Consider the following 21,163-nt stretch of genomic DNA (forward strand, 5'->3'; position numbering starts at 1 on the left):
ACCTTCTAATCGATAGCCGCAGTGAGAAAAAGAGCATGGCCTGAGTGGTGAGGATCTTTGATGACGGATGCTGCTTTTCTACGGCAATGTTTCATGTAGATGTGCTTAGTGATTGGGAGGGTTTTTACCCATTAAGACCCTTACCAGTGTTGCTGAGCAGAGAGATCTTGGGGTTCAAGTTCATAGTTCATAGCTCTATGAAAGTGGCTACACAGGTGATTAAGAAGGCTAATGAAATGCTTGCTTTTATTAGTTGAGGCATTGAGTTCAAAAGTAAAGAGGTTATGTTTCAAATTTATAAAACTCTGGTTAGCCCACCCACATCTGGAGTATTGGATACAGTTCTGGTTGTCCCACTATAGGAAGGATGTTGAAGCCTTGGAGAGGGTGAAGAAGAAGATTACCAGAACGCTGCCTGGTTTAGAGGGCATGTGCTTAGCATGAGAGGCTGGACAAACTTGGGTTGTTTTCTCTGGAGTGGCAGAGGCTGAGGGAAGATCTGATAGAGGTTTAGAAGATTATGAAGGGCGTAGATAGAGTAGACAGAGAGTATCCGTTCCCCAGGGTAGAAATGTCTAATACCAGAGGGCTTGCATTGAAGGTGAGAGGGGGTAGGTTCAATGGGGATGTCAGTGGTAAGATTTTCACTCAGAGTGGTGGATGACCGGAATGCACATGAATGTGCACTAGATAGGCACATGATGTGAAGAAGATGGAGGGATATGGACATTGAGTAGGTAGGTGGGTTTTAGTTTTTGGGTTTTTAAAAAAAAATTTACATGTTAGCTGGTTCAGCACAACATTGTGGGCTGAAGGGTCTGTTCCTGTGCTGTACTGTTCTATGTTTTTATATTCTTTCCCTTTTAGTCCCGGGGACTAACATTTTTTAGAAGCATTTACTGTATACCATCCTAGTTTCCAATAAACTTCAACCAATCACTGTCAAGAAGCATTGGCTATAAGTCTTCTAGATTATTTTCAACTTCATTTTTTTTCTGCCTCCTCCACCATTTCTTTCCATTTGTCTTCTATCTGCACAAAGTAGTTTTAAAAAAAAAATTACCACTGTCACTGTTGTAATATTGTTTGGGATGTTCACACAGACAGTTGTGGTGCATATATCTTTGACTTTAGCCTGGTTTGGTGGTACTTGCAAGTAGCTGCAGTGATCAATGAAACTGCCTTTAGCCATGGGAAGGAAAAAGGAATGAATGTTATGTAGGCATCCAGTGCATTTTTAATGCACTTTATTCCCCCCACTACCCATCCCTCCCCACCAAATTCATTGAATAATTTTGCACTATTAATCTAAAATTTTTGAGGATATTTAAAATGATACATCGAAACTTGATTGGAGGAGAATAATTCTGATCTATCTGCTCTGTAAACAGTAATCCTGATGCAACTTCTGTGGTATGCTGGCTTTTCGACAACTTGTGTCTCCTTTGCTCAGCGACTGAAGATCACCCCCAGCATCAAAACGTACAGAGTCAAATACTGTCAGGTAGGAAAAAGGTGAAATATTAACACACAGTAGTTAAGCCTGAATTGTCTTAATTAGTTTAGCAGAACAAAACTTTTATTCTGCATGCTTTAGCTACATTAAGTAAATTTTAATCATCATTGTATTTTAGCTTGTCTCAACCAATTTGCCTTTCCCTTTAGTTCAAGTTGTGATTTCTTCCAGAGTTGCAGTTTTAGCAGTGGGCACCAGAAGGCTTGGGGATCACCATATCTGAACAAAATGCTGTTTCCTATTAAAGTTCTGTGGATTTTTATTGAATTGATACTATTAGTAATTGTACAGTTGAAGCAATAAAAACAGAAATATTTTCCCAAAGTGCCCTTTAACTTTAGGGTGTGATTACAATATAGTGATGGATATGTCTTTTAGTTCAAAGGAAGATTTGCTGCAAACCTAGATTTGATCCTTCAGCCTACTCCCCAAGAAACAGTTGAAATTCTTTCCTGCTTGGTTCCTCAGCTCTACAATGCAGAAGGCATACCAATAAGTTTTCTGTAATTATACTTGTGTAACCTTGGTTTTTGCATTATTTTATTTGTTAATAATTGGTTAGACTTGCAGTGAATTCTTGTGCAATTTCCCATTAGTAAGATTGTTATAGAAAGCATTCTAAGTTTTACATTGCAATAATGGTCTGCACAAACAAAATGTAGGTGGAGTGACTGCTGTGCAAAAACATCTTTATGGCTGTGAGTTTCTGGCTGCTTTTAATTCTCCATTCCACATCCATCAGTCTTCTCTCTGTCTTTGTCCTCCAAGATTCAATGAATCTTGAATCGAACTCTATGAAAAATATTTCATCTTTGGACCTGTACGTTGTAGCTCTTGGGGATTGACATTGAGTCCAATAATTTTAGGTAGGCAGCCTTTCCTGTTTTAGTCAGAACAAGCCAGTTCTGCCAAAAGTCATTACTTTGTAATGTTAATTCTGTGTGTTTTATTTCTTCACAGATAGTGCAATACCCACTGAATAATTCAACCATTTACTTAATTTCTCATTTTCAGAGTCTACGTGGTACTAGCATTTCTTGTCTTTTCTCTCTCTCTCATGTATTTCCATCTCCTCCATATCTACTCCTTTCCTTTGATGCTGTCTGGCCTGCTGAGTTCCTCCAGCATTTTGTGTGTGTGTGTGTGTGTGTTGCTTTAGATTTCCAGCATCTGCAGACTTCTGAAGTGAATTGAATTGACTTTTTTCTTACATCCTTCACTTATGTGAGGAGAACAAAATCTTTGTTACGTCTCCATCTGAATGTGCAATGTACAAATTATTGAAATTTGCAATAAATAGTATGTACAGTAAGATATACAACAGATTGGTCAATATAGCTTAGAAATACAATTGTGTTAGTGTGAATTAATCGGTCTGATGGCCTGGTGGGAGAAGCTGTTGGTCTTGGGTTTTGTGCTGTGGTACTGTTTCCCAAATGGTAGCAGCTAGAACAGTTTGAGGTTGGTTGACTTGGGTCCTCTATGATCTTTCAGGCCCTTTTTATGCACCTGTCGCTGCAAATGTCCTGAATAGTGAGAAGTTCACATCCACAGATGTGCTGGGCTGTCTGTGCCACTCTCTGCAGAGCCCTGTCATTTTCTTGTATTTAAGAATTAACTCGCTGTTTACTAAGTGAATAACAGAAAAGGCAACGAACAGTTCTGACCTGAATTTACAGATCACATAGTTCCACCTTTTCTCTTCTGATGCTAACATGCTTGTTGTATATTTCCAGCAAATCTGATTTTGAGCATTTGTCTACCTTCTGTTAGTTCTGATTGTGCTGTCAGTCTGTCATGCTTGCCAAAACATACTTTGTCTTTTCAGATATCGTCACTGAATTAGTTAGAAATGGATTTATGGGATCAAATAATTTGGAGCCTGACTCTAAATCTCAGCAGTTTCAGCAGGTAAGAATGACACAGACATGATGGAACCTAGAATCTGTAACTAAATTCTGTGGTGTAAGCTGAAAATCTAGAAATTCATAAATGCATTGAAGAGACATTATGTGGAAAGGAGGCAGATTCTTGGCGCATTGTTACAAGACAGTGAGAGCTTCTTACTCCATCATACCTAATGCTAAAACATTGTTTTCAGCATATCCAGCCTTGCAAGCAAATAATCCTCATATCTTCCCTTTGTAATGGGAGACCGTACAGAAAGTTGTGGGCAAAGGGTTATGGTGGAGAAAAAGAAAACATAGTCAGGGAGAAATACACAAAAATGCTGGAAGAACTCAGCAGGTCCAACAGCATCAGTGGAGGGGAATAAACAGTCAACCTATTGGACTGAAACCCTTAATCACGACTGGGAAAAAAGGGGGCAGAAACCAGAATAAAGTGGTGGGTGGAGGGAAAGGAGTACAAGAAGGCAGGTGATAGGTGAGGGGGGAAGGGAGGTTGAAGTAAGAAGCTGGGAGGGGATAGGTGGAAGAGGTAAAGGGCTGATGAAGGAATCTAATAGGAGATTGGATCATGGAAGAATGGGGAGGAGGAGGGGACCCAGAGGGTAATGGGCAAGTGAGGAGAAGAGGAAGAGGAAGGGATAAGAGGGGAGCCAGAAAGGGAAAATCCGAGGCAGAGAGACAGAATGGGGGGGGGGGGGTAGAGAAATTATTGCAAGTTAGTAAAATCAATGTTAATACCATCAGGCTGGAGACTACCCAGATGGAATATGAGGTGTTGTTCCTCCAACCTGAATCTGGCCTCATCATGGCAGTAGAGGAGACTATGAACAGACATGTCAGAATGTGAATGGGAAGTTGAACTGAATTTGGCAGTCGCCATGAGATCCTGCCTTTTGTTGCAGACAGAGAGAAGGTGCTCAATACTGCAGTCCCCCAATACGTGTCGGGTGTCATTGATGTATAGGTGGCCACACCGGATAAGGTAGATGACCCTGACAGACTCACAATTGAAGTGTATTTCACAAAGTACCTGATCAAAGTTGGTGATCAATATTTCAGCTGAAGATTTATTTCAGTACTGCACCCAGAGTCAAACTTTATATTTCAAAGATAAACGAAGTTGGACCACCTCACATGATCCTCTGTGTGAACTTAGTGCATAAAACATACAAAAGGATTGTTACGTATCCCGTAACTGGATCACTTACCAGCAAAGATAGAGAGGTCCGCTGAAGTCTGATGGTACCATTTTTAAACATTTTATTTTATAAAGGGGCACAAAAGTAAGGTTAATACAAACACTCAGATAACATACGTCGTCAATACTCAATTTAAAGTGCAGGTATAGTAATAATCAATAAGAAATAAACTTTATCGTTGTCTAGGGGTAATATATATATTGTCCGCTGTATATCTGAAAGTCTCTTGCGGTCACTGCAGTTCCACCAGCTGCCGTCTTTTGTGGTGTCGCGTTGGTGCACTTTGTTAGAGTGAGAGAGATAGAGATTGAATGAAACAGTTACCCGGTGGGTTACTTCCAACCTTTAGGAGTTCGATTCGTTGGAGTATGGACGCTCACTTGTGGCCTCTCCTGTAGCTAAGCCGTTCTTTCGTGGTGAGGTCGCCAATCCCAGGCAAGGAAAAGATGCACACGAACCCCACCACCGGCTGTCGCTATTAAACGCTGTCGCAGGATTTCTAGCGTGTCTTCTGGTGCGTCTGGGGGGGCAGTCTTTACAACCCCTCTTTTATCTGAGCTCACGGGGTCTCAGATGTCAATCAGGTTGGGATGATGCAATCTCTCTCCATCTCTCCACCCACGTTGCCCCGAGGGTATACACGTAGTACAGTTCCCAATTCACAAAGGTGTCTCCACGAGACAATGACCACAGTCGCCAGCTTTTGCCTCGGCGTGAAACGAGGGACACCGCACGTATCTCTCTCTTCTCTTGGGTCATTGACCCCCCCCCCCCTTCACTAGGGCTCTTGCGATTCTCACAAAGGAGGGGGCTGGGATCATAACAGGATAAAGCTTAGTTGATCAGTATGCTAATTGGCTGTTGCTTGTTAAAAAGATCCAGTATTTTCTGTTACTGTATTCTGTATAAATGGAAGCCATAGTTCAATATAAACAAGAATCTTTGTATTATAAAATTGCCATTTTTATATATATTTAAAGTTATTTGTCCTCTTTAACAAAGGTAATAATCATGCAAAATATGGTCTTTGCATCATTTAAGCTTCAGTCACAGTCGTGCAAAGGATTTAGACTCTAGTAAAATTGGAACATTCCCAAAAAAAAATCAATGACTACATTTTATTTTATAAAGCATTTCTGTATGAAAGGAATTTGTTCAATCTGTGTCATACTGTCTTGTGCTTTGAGATGAATGAATTAACAGAAGCAATTTAAGATATTGTTGAAATCTGATTGTTGTGACTGTTCTGAAATTATACTTCAAATTATCACCTCCAGACAAAATATTATCTTAGTGTACATCTTTCAAGAACTGTGCTGCAAGATTGATGAAGCATTACATTATCAAGCGATTTAAAGCTTGAATCAGAAAGTATGTACAGTAGGAACACTTTGCACTAGTCTTATAGTATGAACATTTTTTCTCTGTTTATCTGTGAAAGCAATGACACTGAGAGTCAGATGAAGTCAGATTTGGTCATCTGTATCATTACTTCTGTTAAGGGATGAAATGATGAAGTATTATTGCGAAGTGTTAGCTAACCGTTGGGTACAGAGAAAAATATGTCCTGCAAGAAGGTTCATTTAAAGAGTAAATTTGGGTGCATTTTTTTGTGGTTGTGACTTCTTGCAGTTGACATTTGGGTCTCAATGTTATGTACTTAACAAAAAAAAACTTCCTTTGGTTCGTGTCAGCACATGGGATGTGGATATCCCTGAGTTCTATGTCCTTCATTCCTTGCGTTGAAGAAGTCATTTTTAAGAGAAATGGTCCAGTCACTTCTTGTTCCTACATGGAAATGTAATCACATTCATAACACATAAATAATCAAGAAGTGATGTCATCAGCAGAGTGATTGCAAATTTTTGAAATAAGTGTAAAATTTGCAATTAACTTGCCTTACTGAAATAGTTTAATTCTCCTCTTGCAGATTTGTTTTGAAGTGTTGAACAGAATGCTTTCATGTAAGTAATTGTTATCTAGCATACGAGAGTGATTGATAAGTTTGTGGCCTAAGGTAGAAGGAGTCAATTTTAGAAAACATAGCACATTTATTTTTCAACATAGTCCCCTCCTACATTTACACACTTAGTCCAGCGGTCGTGGAGCATACGGATCCCTTCTTTGTAGAAGTCGGCATCTTGGACCTCCAGAAATGGTCGACATCAGGGATGATTGATAAGTTCATAGCCTAAGGTAGGAGATGAGTCAAACTTCCTGCATAATTACTCAAAGAGTTGAACTGCACGTGCATGTAACAAGAGCTGTATAACTCATCTCCTTCTACCCTAGTCCACGAACTTATCAATCACTCCTGCTGTGGACCACTTCTGGAGGTCCAAGACACCGACTTCTACAAAGAAGGGATCCGTATGCTCCACGACCGCTGGACTAAGTGTGTAAATGTAGGAGGGGACTATGTTGAAAAATAAATGTGCTGTGTTTTCTAAAATTGACTCCTTCTACCTTAGGCCACAAACTTATCAATCACCCCTCATATATTGTGTTTTTAAGATGCTTACTAAATTACTGATGTAAAATATCTTGTTTTCAGTGTTACTAATCCATTGTTAATATTAAACTGTAATAACTCAGCAAGTCAGGTGAAATCCATAGAAGCAAAAAGGTGGATGCTGATGTTTCAGGTCAAGACCCTGCACTGGGTCTGAGGAAAGAGGAATGCTTGCCAGTGTATAGCAGACTTTGGAAGGGGTGGGACAGAGGCTGGTAGGTGAATGGAAGAACTAGATGAGGAGGGGAGGATGCGCACATGGCACCTGGTGGGAGAAAAGGGAGGAGATGAGAGAAGTAAGGAAAAGAAGAATACAACTAGGTGAATAGATGGGTGTGTGGGAGAAGAGTGTCAGGGTTGTGGGTGACATAAAATTGGAAAATCCAATATTAACTCCATTAGGTTGTAAACTACACAAGCAGAATATGAGGTGTAATTTGTTATTTTGAAATTGACATCAAAAGTTCCTGTAAATTTGCAGGATCCCTAGCAGACAGATTTAAAGTGGCCTTAGCATGGGTTAGGTACTGGAGGGCTAGAGGATAGCTAATGTTATTCTTTTGTTCAATGCAGACTTTAAGAGTAAGTCAGGAAATTATAGGTTGGTGAGCCTGACATTAGTAGTAAGTAAATTATTAGAAGGTGTTCGAAGAGACCAGATACTTAAATATTTGGATAGATAAGGCCTGATTATGGATGGTCAACATGGCTTTGTGTGTGATGCATCTCATCTAACCAATCTTATAGAGCTTTTCAAGAGCTTATCAGGAAAATTGATGAAGGAATGTCAGTAGATGTTGTATACGTGAACTTTAGCAAGGCTTTTGACAAGGTCCCGCATGGGAGGCTGGTCAAGAAGATTCAGCTGCTTGACATTCAGGATGGGCTAATAAATTGGATTTGACGTTGCCTTTGCAGAAGAAGCATGAGCGTGATAGTGGGGGGGGGGGGGGGGGGGTGTTGCTTCTCTGACTTGAAGCCTCTGACTAGGTGTGGCATAGGGTTTGGTGCTGAATCTGTTGTTATTTGTTTTATATATATTAATGACTTGGATGATAATGTTGTGAATGGGTTCAGCAGTTTGTTGATGACATGAAGATTGTGAGGGCATAGTTGACAGCAAGGAAGTCTATCAAAGCTTGAACTGGGAACTGAACCAGCTGGAAAAAATGGGCTGAAAAATGACAGATAGAATTTAAAGGAGACAAACTTGAAGTATTGCATTTTGGAAGGGCAAGCCAGGATGGGATTTGCAAAGTGAACAGTAGGGCACTGAGGAGTGCAGTAGAACAGAGGGATCTGGGAATACAGATCCATAATCCTTGAAAGTGGTGTCACAGGTAGATGGGGGTCATTAAGAGAGCTTTTAACACATTGGCTTCCATAAATGAAAGTCTTCAGTACAGGAATTGGGATGTTATATTGAGGTTGTATAAGTTGTTGATATGGTGATGTCTATTTTGGAATATTGTGTGCAATTCTGGTCACCTACCTACAGGAAGGATATCAACAAGATTGAAGTATGTGTTGCTGAGACTTGAGGACCTGAATGATCTTGAAAGTTTGAATTGGTTAGGACTTTATTTTCTGAAGCATTAGTGAATGAGGGGAGATTTGATTGAAGTATATAAATTTAAGAGGTATTTAGATAAGGTTAATGTAAGCAGGCTTTTTACACTGAGGTTGGGTGGGATTAGAGCTATAGGTCATAGGTTAAGGATGAAAGATGAAATATGTAAGGGTAACTCCTTCATTCAGAGGGTGTGGTGAATGTGGAACAAGCTCCCAGCAGAAGCAATGCAACATTAAAGGGGAGTTTGGATACATACATGGGTAGGAGGGGTATAGAGGACTATGGCCCAAGTGTAGGTGAATGGAACGAGGCAGAATAACATCTTGGGCACAGACTAGATGGGCCAGAGCACCTGTTCCTTTGCTGTAGTGCTCTATAAAATCAGCTGTTTTACTATCAGATACTCACATTCCAATTAGTCAATCTAATTCTTCAGTGACCTGCTTAACTTCAAGTTGAATTTCTTGCATATTCCATGAAAGCAGACAGCTTTTGTCATGTAGTGTGGTGTGCATCCGCCCTTGCCTCAATCCAACTGCTGCTGCACCTTTCATTCATTCTATTGTCCATTAAAGACCAACTCTTCTAATGCCATACTCACCAGGCTCCTGTCATTAATACGTTTCAGCTCAGCCAAAGTTACAGATAGGTATTCATATTGAGGTCAATTCTTGATCTTCTGTAACTTGTCCTTTCTATTGCTGAAAGAGCATCAGAGATTGGGGTTGAGATGGATAATAAATCAGCCATGATGGAATGGTGGAGAAGACTCAATTGTCTGAAATGCCTAATTCTGCTCCTATGCCTTATGGTCTTATGAAAAGTCTGACATATAAGGAGCATTTGATAGTTCTGGGCTTGTACTCACTAGAAGAATGAGGAAGAATTTCATTGAAGCCCGTTGAATATTGAAAGACCTAGGTGGAGTGGAGTTGGAGAGGATGTTTCCTATAGTGTGGGAATCTAGGACCAGAGGGCACAGCGTCAGAATAAAAGGATGTCCCCTTCGAACAATGATGAGGAGGGATTTCTTTGGCCAGAAGGTGGGAATCTCTGGAATTCATTACCATGATGGCTCTGAAGGTCACATCATTGGGTGTATAGGTATTTAAAGTGGAGGTGAATATCTTCTTCATAAGTAAGGGTGTCAAATATTATGGGGAGAAGGCAGGAAAAATGGGGTTGAGAGGGAAAATAAATTAGCCATGATTAAATGGCAGAGCAGATTTGATCAGCTGAATGACCTAATTCTGTTCTTGTGTCTTCTGGCCCTTGGCTCTTCATAAATTTCTTGTATCTTATAATTCCTTGCCCTCTGAATTCCTTTCTCTCCCACTCCACAGTGTATCCATCCCCACTCCATCAGTGTATACATCACCACTCCAAACTTTTGCTTCTTCCCACCTGCCTATTACTTCTCCTGGGTTCCCTCCTTCCTTTTTTCCTTTGGTCTCTCTCCTCTCCTATCAGATTCTTTCTCCTCCAGACCCCATCCTTCCCCACCCCCCCGACTTCACCTATCACCTTCCAGCTAGTCTCTTTGCCCACCCCCCTCCTTTTTATTCTGTCATCTTGCCCCTTTCCTTGGTCCTGAAGAAAGGTCTCGTCCCAAAACATCAATTGTTTATTCTTTTCAATTGTTGCTCCCTAACCTACTGAGTTCCTCCAGCATTTGTGTGTGTTGCCGTGCATACATCACTCCCTCCTTCTTATTGTTGACAACCTCAGCCATCTAATAGCAATCCTCTGTAATGTTCTACTTAAGCCTGTCCGCCACCTCTTCTTACTTCAGATCCAACTCATTCATGAAGTTCTTGCTTGCCACTGCTAATGCTTTCCTTGTTGCACTGTGTGCTGTTGAAATTTACCTTTGTGGCTTGATGATTTTTATATCAAGGTATATGCAAGTTATTGTTGACTGTTGTTGCTATGAGGAATGGTGGAAATCTGCATGTTTCATACACATGTATCCTTTTCCAGGCTATTTTTAGAATATGTTTTTCTCTTTCCAGGGTTACTGGATAATGTGTGTAAGGAAGTAGAAAAAGATGACCCCTCTGTGGAGAAAGCAACTCTGTTCTGGTATGTTCAAATCTCAACCATCCTTTGACCTTGTCAACACTCGAAGAAAGTGTCTCAGAACTGGAAGATTGGCTGAAAGCTGCAAGGCTCATGGTTGAAATAAAATGTCCTTTGCTCAAGCTTTATTGTTAAATTTTTGTTCCTCCCCAGTTGTTTCCTCAATGTGTTGACCGTCTCCCTGAGCTAAGGCTTCAAGGACAGCAATAGTTAGCAATAGTGATTATATCCAATTAGCTGACTACAGAGGACATGATCATGGAGGTCAATTCCATTCTGTTCTGATACCTGTAGTTGCATATGCTTGGGCAGAAATTTTAAAAAGAACATCTGATTATTAGCAAGGAGGCTGTAGCTAATGGAAGCCGCCTTAGTCTGGGGTACTGAAATCAGTGATTTTTGCCTTGAGTGTTGTCTGGGCTGTGTCATCACCGATTGGGGCTTCAATTATTGAACTTGATTTACAATTATCCTGCAGAGACTGATATGGAAATTGGGTATTAATAATGATCCTTTACCTCGCAAAGTTTGAAATAATTTCTGTCATAAGAAGGCTCATCTACAAAGCTGGCAACTTGCGTTTGTCTTAATTTACTGCACATGCAAAAATGCGGCATCTGTGTGTACTGTTAGCATAAATATAATGATAATCCAGATGCATCTGTTTGCAACACCCAATAGCAATTGCTATGGCATTGAGTGATCTAATGAGTTGAGCTGTTGAACTGAGCATGTAGCCTGGAATGTCACCTTGACAGTTAGTTGATCTGGATGATGTAATGCGTATGGAAGGCTTCCAGTCTAAAATTCTGAATTGCTGATTGATAGAATTTTGAATATTGAGGGATTAAAGTTGTACAGGAAAGTGGCGCACAGATTAAAGATCACCCATGATCTAACTTAATGATGGCAAAGATGTGAGTGGACAAATGATTTTCAGTTAACGTTTTGGATCCAGAGCCCTTCCTCAGCACTGGGCAAGAGGAAATAAATCAGCTTTGAATAGCAGAAAAGTGAGGGGTAAAATGTAAAGAGTAGTGGATTTTCTGCTAGCATGATAGCAGGTGGCATAAATGGGATCAGATTACAGGGACTCCCCAGTTTGTGAATGTTTGATATGTACAGACAAGCATTTAGGAGACCCATAGTATAGGTTTGATGGCTGCTCTGGGCTACAGGCATCTTTTGCTACCTGGGAACTCAGTTTGTGGTAGATGTACAATTTATGAATTGTTCAAGTTATGAAGAGACCCTAGCTGTAAACTGGGGATGTTGTAGATATTCCTGTGTTATTTAGAGTCATAGGGATATGAATCGCACGATGAACGCATTCATGAAGTTGAAGATGGCCTGAATGATTACAGTATAGAAACAGGACCTTCAGCTTATGTAGTAGTGCCAAACTACTATTCAGCCTAGTGTTATTGACCTGCACCTGGACCATAGCCATCCATATACTTGGCCAAATTTCTCATAAGTGTTGAATTTGAACCTGCATCTAATACTTTCACATTCACACCGCCCTCGAGTGAAGAAGTTGGCCCTCAGGTTCCCCTTAAATATTTCACCTTTCACCCTTAGCCTATGACCTCTAGTTCTAATCCTCACTCAACTTCAGTGGAAAAAATTTGCTTGCATCCACCCTATCTGTACCCCTCATAATTTGTGTATGCCTCTGTCAGATCTCCCCTGATTCCCCCGTGCTCCAGGAAATGAAGTCCCAACCTATTCAACCTTTCCCTAGAATTCAGGTCCTCCACTCCTCCCAAAATACTTGTAAATTTTCTCCGTACTCTATCAAACTTATTGATAGCTTTTCTGTAGATAGGTGACCAAAACTACACACAATACTCCAAATTGAGCACCACCAATGTCTTGTACAACTTCAACATAATATTCCAACCCGTGTACTTGGGGCAAGTGAAATTAAGTGTAGTTATCCCCTTTTATTCAACAGTCTGATATTTGAGGGGTAGTAACTGTTCTTGAACCTGGTGGTGTGAGTCCTGAGGCACTGGTACTTTCTACCTGATGACAGCAGCAAGAGCATGGCCTGGGTGGTGAGAATCTCTGATGATGGATGCTGCTTTCCTATGACAGTGTTTCATATAAATGTGCTCAATGGTGGAGAAGGCTTTACCCATGATGTACTGAGCTGAATCCACTACTTTTGTAGGATTTACCTTTCAAAGGTTTCCATACCAGCCTGTGATGCAACCAACCACAGTACATTTGGAGTATTGTGTGCAGTTCTGATAGTCCTGTTATAGGAAGGATGTCATTAACTGGAAAGAGTGCAAAACATTCTTAGGAGGATGTACTGGGACTGCAGGGCTTTAGTCATCAGGAGAGACTTAAGTAGCCTAGGACTTTTTATCCAGGAGAGTAGGAAGTTGAAGGTGACCTTCTAGAGGTTTGTAAAATCATGAGGAGCATATGAAGCTGTGAATAGCCACATGCTTGTACTTGGGCTAAGGAGTCCAAAATAAAAGGCATATATTTGAGTGGAGAGGAAAAGATTTAAGAAGGAAGGGCAAATTTTTCACACAGATGGTGGTGTGTATATGGGACGAGGTACCAGGGTAATCTATATTGAACTTTGTAAATTTACTCTGATTGCACTGGACAGCAAATAGTTTCGAAAGTGTTGCTTCCTCAGAAATCTTTTTTGGACTTCTGGGTTGAGCATGGAGTGAGTAGGTGCACGTGAGTGTGGCTCCCGATTTTTATTGAAAATCTACCTGTTTATCTTTGCCATATGCTCAAGATAACTGAATATTTAACATTGTGAACAACCCAGGACGTTGCTGGACACTGAAATGGCAAATGAAATGCACCTTCGAAGTAAAACTGGGGAAAAAGGTAGTGAAGCCTCGAGCAAGAAAGCTGATGTTACAGTAATGGCAACGTTGCACACTGCTGGACCTGGACCTGCGCTACACGATGACTTGGAGAGGCTTTGTTTAGTACTTCTTACTGACATGACGCAAGCGGTACATTCGGCCCCAAAAAGAGAACTTGAAGATGCTTTGTCACCAGTGAATGCTACCAAATTATGTCTTATTACGAGTCGCACGATGAACGCATTCATGAGGTTGAAGATGGCCTGAATGATTATAGTGACCGACTGGTGAGCACCGAAACCGCCATTGCAGAGTGAAAACGCATTTCTGAAGGGGAAGCTAGATGACTTTGAAAATCGGTCGCTGAGATCCAATTTGAGAGTGGTCGGCATTCCTGAAAATTTGGAAGGTTCGGACCCTGTTAAATTTATGACCAAGTTTTTTGACGAAGTGCTGGGGACAAATTTCTTCCCAAGGCCTCTTGTGCTTTCATGTGCTCACCGAGTCGGGCCTAAACCATCTGGTGTCTCTGAAGCCAAGCAAACGAGACCAAGAACGTTCCTGATCCTCTTCCACTTCTTTCAAGATAAGCAACGCATCATCAATAGACGGAAGCCGGAGCTGTATTTCTGCGGGCATCGGATGTTTTTTCATGAAGATTTTAGTGCCGAACTGGGTAAAAAACGAGCAGCTTTTAAGGAGGTGAAATCCCTGCTTTATGGGAAAGGGGTCAGGTTTGGCTTCTTGTATCCTGCCTGGCTCTGGGTAATCCATGAAGGTAAAAAGCATTATTTTGATACACCAGATGCGGCCAAAGAGTTTTACCATTCACGCTGGGGAGAAGAAGAACGAGAAGAGCAATGACTTTTTTTTAGGTTATTCATGCAGCATTGAAGGGACCTTCCGCCAAGGCAAACTGTTAATTTTCGCAATTCACTTCTTTGTTATTTTCCAGTTTAATTTGTGGAATGCAATCGGGTTGAACTGCTATGCTGCAGAATCTGATTAACAAAAAATTTCAACCAGCAAAATGTAAATATTTGGGATTTGTATCTCTGGCGTTTGGTTTCCTAGTGGGGGGAGTGTTTTGGGGGATTACCATGGCAGCTTATTCTTTTTTGGGTTACGGGTTGGCCAGACTTGATTTTCATTGTGTGTTATTGTGTGCAGCTTGTGCCCTCGCACTGGTTTGGATTGTGGGCCCTGTGTGCCTTTTGATATGGTCAACATGAGTGCTGCTGATGGAGGCCACCCTGTGAGATTTATTTCTTGGAATGCAAAGGGGCTCAATGGTCCTATTAAAAGAGCTAAAGTTTTCTCTCACCTGAAACAATTAAAAGCAGATATGCCATTTCTACAAGAGACACTGTAAAGCATGGATTAGTCAGGTTTTTCATTCCAGATTTAATAGTGTGTCCAGGGGGTGGCAATATTAATCACCAACAGAATGTAGCTTACACTATCTGATGTAATCAGTGACCCTAATGGTTGCTTTATTAAAGTCTCTGGATCTCTCTTTCAGATACCTGTCATTTTGGTAAATGTTTATGCCTCTAATTGGGATGACATCCACTTTGCAAATAAGGTTTTGTCATTAATACCTAACCTGAAGACACACCAGCTAATCTTTTCAGGAGATTCGAACTGTGCTATTGACCCACTGCTTGATAGGTCTAGCTCTAGGGAAACATCTTCTGGTATGGCAAAGGCCTTCTCGATGTTTATGCAACAAAATGGTTATATGGATCCTTGGAGATTTTGGAATCTATCGGTTAGGCAATTCTCTTTCTTTTCTGATATTTACCACTCCTATTCCAGGCTAGACTATTTCTTTATAGATAGCTCCCTGATACCAATGATTAGACAAATTGAGTACACTGCTATAGTTATATCTGATCACTCGCCCTTGAAACTGGATTTATGTTTTCCTTTAAACATTAGAGAACGGCCTCTGTGGAGACTTAACCCCCTTTTGCTTTCCAATGAGAAATTTTGTAGTTATATTTCGGCTAACATTGACACATTCTTCAAGACTAACAAAACTGAGTCAGTATCGTACTCTTTACTTTGGGAAACTTTAAAAGCTTACTTGAGGGGTCAAATAATATATTCACATGCCAATAAAGAGCGTAGGAAGGAAATGCAAGTGTTATTGCAATCTATTTAGGACCTGGATAAGCAATATTCTGAGGCACCCACTGCGGAATTATATAAAAGCTGGGCTGATTTGCAAGCGAAGTTTAAGCTGTCTACAAACCTATCAGAACAATTAATTCTTAAGACACGTGGCCTCTATTATGAAAATGGTGACAAGGCGAGCTGGCTTATGGCTCATCAGTTGAAGCGTCAAGCTGCATCATGATTTATTCCCAGATAAGAGACATGCACCAAAACTTGACAAGCAATCCAAAAGAGATTAATAACATCTTTGCAACTTTTTATTCCTCTCTGTATACCTCAGAGTTTCCCTCAGATATAACAAATATGGAATTTTTTTTAGGTAAGTGTATTTTGGATCATCTGACATGTTGTGGATGTGTGTGGGCCTTCGTCTTGAAGTAGTGTGGGGGTATGGCTGTGAAATGTCCGTACTTGTATTTGTGAATTGTTGTAATACATTAGCTGCCATGGTATGTTCGGGGAGGGTGGGTGAGGGGAAGTTTGTTTAGGGGCAAGATATACAAGCAAAATGGAGGAAAATGTAATCCATTATGTACTCTGTGTCATTCCTTCAATAAAAATATATTTAAACAAAATCTTTTTTGGTTATGATCGACTGCATGAAACTGAACACAAATATAATTTCAGACTACTTGTATCATTTTGGAATTTGGAGAACCAAGAAATTGACTTTTATTGAATATAATGCATTTAATTGCATAACAGTGCTGATGCTTTGCAATAGTTCAACTAAGCTAGAAATGTTTTGTGGATGACTTTCATTTGTACTCAGTATCTGAGGCTTCTCACTTAAGTGTCCAATAATAATCAGCCAGCATTGCTGAATTCCAGTTGCCCTGATACTGTTACTCCATACTGCGATGCCCTAGTGAAACCTTTCACCGTGTTCGTCACTGACAGCGCCAACATTTGCAAGGATGAAGTCTAAATGGGAATGCAGAAAATGAATCTATGTTGCATTTCATGGTTTTGTGTGCTTGAAGCATGTTGTCAACCAGCTGCACGTGGTTTGGTGCTCTGTAGTTCTCAAAAAAGAATTCAATGATATCTTTGAATGCCTTCCATGCAATTTTTCTCCGATCCCACTAGAAGTTCTTCAAATTGCCTGTTATTGATGACCCGTTTGATTTGTGGACCAACAAAATACCTTCCTTAATCTTAGCATCATTTATCCTGGGTAATGGCTGTCTCAAATACTGAAATCCTTCACAGAAATTTTTGTGCCTGGTGACAGCAGATTCCATCCTAGCAGTCTTGAGCCCAGTAATTCTGCTTTTGTCTTTGACAAACCCAAGTCTCTGACTAGGTTATTTAACTCAGATTGAGTTATCAGGTGATGCTCACTCAACAGAAAGGGTTCAAAATCTGTATCAGTATCACTGTTACTTTCCATTCCTGACTCGTGTATCATGGCATCTTTGTCTGTCTTCTCTAGACTCTGTCTCCGGGGGCTTCGGTACTGAAAGACTATCATCATGCTACACAGGTCTCGTAGCTGAAGGGAGATTGGAGTAGTTAATGGATTTCTTGTTTTTAGCAAAGAAATCAAACACACTGGTCTGCCAGAGTCAGCAGCAACAAACGTGAGGAGTCCAGGCTTGGTCTTTGTCACCAATTTTACACCCAAAATAGAGCTCATAGGCTTTCTTAATAAGGGGAGTCATGCTTTGTCTTTGAAATTTGAATGTATACTCGCAACAAATACAGTATAACAAAGTATCACAGCTTTGTTGTCCAGTGTTATTGGCCATTTTGAAGAGCAGAGTTTCAGGGGAAATTGGGATTCACAATTTGTCTGTTCTGTCAGCAAATAAGATCTGCAATTTTTAAAAATCCAGTGCCTGCAAACAAGTTTTATGTGTTACGCTCGTTTTATCTGCGAAAGATTTACATGGGGGTCTGAGGGTGGGGGAGGGGGGAAGGATCTCAGTGGAATAGAAATCCAGTAGGAGAAAAGGAAATAAAATTTCCAATGGACAGTAATGTACCCATATGTGTACTCATCCTGTGTTACTAGCAATGTTTTTCTTTGTTTAACTGAGAAATTTTGTTCTTTTTAAAAAATCTTTGTATAATTTAGTTCTTGTTGCAGTGTGTGTATTCCATATTGAATCAAAAATTAATTTATTGTTGGTGACTGTATGAAATAGTATCTAGATGTTGGTTACATGTTGATAACTATAGCAAATATATTTTTCTCTTCTCTATGAAAAGTAAATACAGGAAATATAAGTTCAGTTTTAGGAATGATTATTATTTGAATTGGCTTGGGTCATAATATTCAAGATTGCCCAAGAATTTTACTTGTTTCTGTCCAAATTCTAATTTGTGACTAGAGTATGTTTTACCTGGGCATTATTCAGCTACAAGTAGGCAAGACCTTGGATTACAACTTAATTCACGAATACATTTATGTCTCTCAACAAGAGTTACTGATCTTCTATCTAACATGTAAAACCTCTCTATTTGTTTGGACATGTAAGCCTTGTAATGCTTTGGTTTCTATACACACACACACACACACACACACACACACACACAGACACACAGACACACACACACACACACACCAAAACTACTTTAAAATATTAATAATTTGTTCTGATTTTGTTTCTTAGGTTGAATGTGTTTGATGTGACATTGTTCCATGGTATAGTGTCCCTGGATTTGTTAAAGCAGTTCTTCTACCACACACTAACTCAGATTCTCACCTTTAATCCTGTGCTTGAAGGTAAAAACTAGAAGTTTTTGAAAGTGCTAAACTTTTAAATTTGGGCTTGTATTATATTGGCCCTTATTTTGCCACATGCAGCTCTCTACTGAAATTCACACTTGTCCTGTAGTGATCTTAAATGTTCTTGTAAAGAAGAGCTTTGGTGAAAGCTTCCTTGCTGGGTCTTCATGGAACTGTCTTAGTGCAGTGGGGTCACACACTAAGCTTTAGCAAGCCTTGCACATAAAACAGCTGCAAGTAGGAAAGCGATTATCCCAGCTTTGTTATCTTTAAAAGTTACCAAGTATTTTCAATGCTATTGAATATCCATTCAAAAATCTTTAAACAATTTGTTGAATGTGAAAATAAAGGCTCTTGAAAACACTTTTCTGGGAAATCCCTATGGATCAAAGATGACTTGCTGTAGAAATTGTGTATTTTTTTCTGGGATATTCATTTGTTGGGGCAGCCATTTTGCTGACTCTTTGAAGAAGAGAGAAGCATGACTGCCAGAAGCGTGTTGGTCAAATGTTGATACAGGATGTGCAGGTTGATTGGAATAAATCATAGATTTACAAAGAGTTGAATTGAAAGAGTTAAAATTCGGGTGGAAAAACTTAAATTGTAACATATGTTGATCCTGTATTCTTACCATGATTTTGTATCTTACCTCGACAATTCATTTATGGTGTTGCTGCCATTCTTTAGCATTAATAAAATAGTTTTAAATTTTTAAAAAATTTGATCTAGTGTACAGATACAATATTCATTTTCTTCTGCTTGTGTTCCTTTCTCATGATGACATAGGTAGTAGCTTTCTGTAATGTCATTTCATTGATAGGACTTTGTATCAATGCCAGTAAAGGCATTCGAGGTTAGAAATATTGTGTTTTTATTTAAACACCATTGTCTCATTGTAATCCCGTGGCATTTCTGTTGCAGATGCACCTGGTTTTTCAGTATTGTTATTGAATTTTGGAACAATACAACTGAAAAAAGATATCACTTGCAATTGACATTATCACTGTTGATTAGATGATGTTTAACAAGAGCTGACACTGTGATGCTGACCTAAGGATGATAATGGTTCTTGTCTTCGTGTCTCTCATAATAAGGCTGATTTTGGCTGCCCCAAACAGGACTGTCTGACATTACTCACTCTCAGCAGTCCCTGATGGATGAACAGTTCAATCCCTCTTACTCTTCACTTCAGCTCTGAAAGTGGATTTGTGAACCTTTGGTTCTTTACCCTGGGTGACATGGCTGATCATAAAGCTAAACTGTTCACTCCTTCTCTAGAAAGAGCATGGACAAAATAGTGAATTCTGATTCATGGATCTTACCTAGGATACTGAAGGAATTGATTCTAAACAATGATTTGGTCAGAAGAAAGCATTACATAAATCTTTAATATTTCATTTTTTTAAGCATCGGATGCTATTCGCATGCAAGGAGAATGGTGCTTTGCAAAAACGAAGACTATGCTAACAACCTTGTACAGAAAGGTAATTAACTATGGTGACTATTTTTAAAATTGGTTACATTTATGAGAAATTGAAATTATTTCAAATACAAGGACTAAATAATTGTACTTTTTGGTTAATATATGAAAAGTATTAAGAGAGAATAGTCCAACAAATCTAGAGCATCATAAAAATGCACTGGATGTGATCAGCAGCAGATGGAGAGCAACCATTTACACCATAAGTCCCCCACTGCAAACTTTATTTGAATATTTTCGGGTATTTCAAAGGTCTATTGACGTGAGAAGATGCAGCAGCAAGGCTATACAGATTACAGAGGAGGAGGTGTTTGCTGCCTTAGGGCAAATGAGGGTGGATAAATCCCCAGGGCCCAACAAAATGTTCCTTCAGATCTTGTGCAGAAATTGCAGGGCCCTAGCAGAGATAACTTAAAACATCCTCAGCCATGAGTAAGGTACTGGAGGATTGGAGGATAGCTAATGTTGTTCCGTTGTTTAAGGAAGGCTCTAGGAATAAGCCAGAAAATTATAGGTTGGTGAGACTGACTCAGTTGTGGGAAAGTTATTGGAAAGCATTCAAAGGGACCAGCTGTATCTGCATTTGGATAGACAGGGACTAATTAGAGATAGTCAATGTTGCTTTGTGCGTGGAAGGTTGTGTCTAACCAATCTTAGAGATTTTTGAGGAAATTACCAGGAAAGTTGATGAAGCAAAGGCAGTGGATGTTGTCTACATGGACTTTAGCAAGGCCTTTGACAACGACTTGCATGGGAGGTTGGTCAAAAAGGTTCAGTCGCTTGGCATTCATGTTGAGGTAGTAAATTGGATTAGGCGTTGATTTCGCGGAAGAAGCAAGAGAGTGGTTATAGGTGATTGTTCCTCCACCTGGAGAACTATAACTCATGGTGTGCCGTAGGGATCGGTGCTAGTCCGTTGTTGTTTATCATCTATATCAACGATTTGGATGATAATGTGGTGTCCTGGATCAGCAAATTTCTGGATGACACCAAGATTTGAAGTGTAGTGGACAGTGAGGAAGGCTATCGTGGTTTGCAGTGGATCTGGACCAGCTGGAATAAATGGGCTGAGAAATGGCAAATGAAAAAATCTGCAGATGCTGGAAATCCAAGTAATACACACAAAATGCTGAGAA

At 40.0% G+C, this 21,163-nt stretch overlaps 1 protein-coding gene across 1 annotated transcript in view; it reads left to right on the forward strand.

The window, feature by feature from the left end:
- Positions 1-21,163, forward strand: part of LOC140740727 (Fanconi anemia group A protein-like) — a 116,863-nt gene that overhangs the window by 18,516 nt on the left and 77,184 nt on the right. Inside the window, exons 8-13 of the mRNA XM_073070208.1 lie at positions 1,392-1,504; positions 3,345-3,427; positions 6,556-6,589; positions 10,723-10,792; positions 18,432-18,544; positions 19,955-20,031. Coding sequence (XP_072926309.1) covers positions 1,392-1,504; positions 3,345-3,427; positions 6,556-6,589; positions 10,723-10,792; positions 18,432-18,544; positions 19,955-20,031 — 490 coding nt within the window. The remainder of the gene's footprint in view (positions 1-1,391; positions 1,505-3,344; positions 3,428-6,555; positions 6,590-10,722; positions 10,793-18,431; positions 18,545-19,954; positions 20,032-21,163) is intronic.

Source organism: Hemitrygon akajei, chromosome 17 (assembly GCF_048418815.1).
Source record: "Hemitrygon akajei chromosome 17, sHemAka1.3, whole genome shotgun sequence".
Taxonomy (NCBI): domain Eukaryota; kingdom Metazoa; phylum Chordata; class Chondrichthyes; order Myliobatiformes; family Dasyatidae; genus Hemitrygon; species Hemitrygon akajei.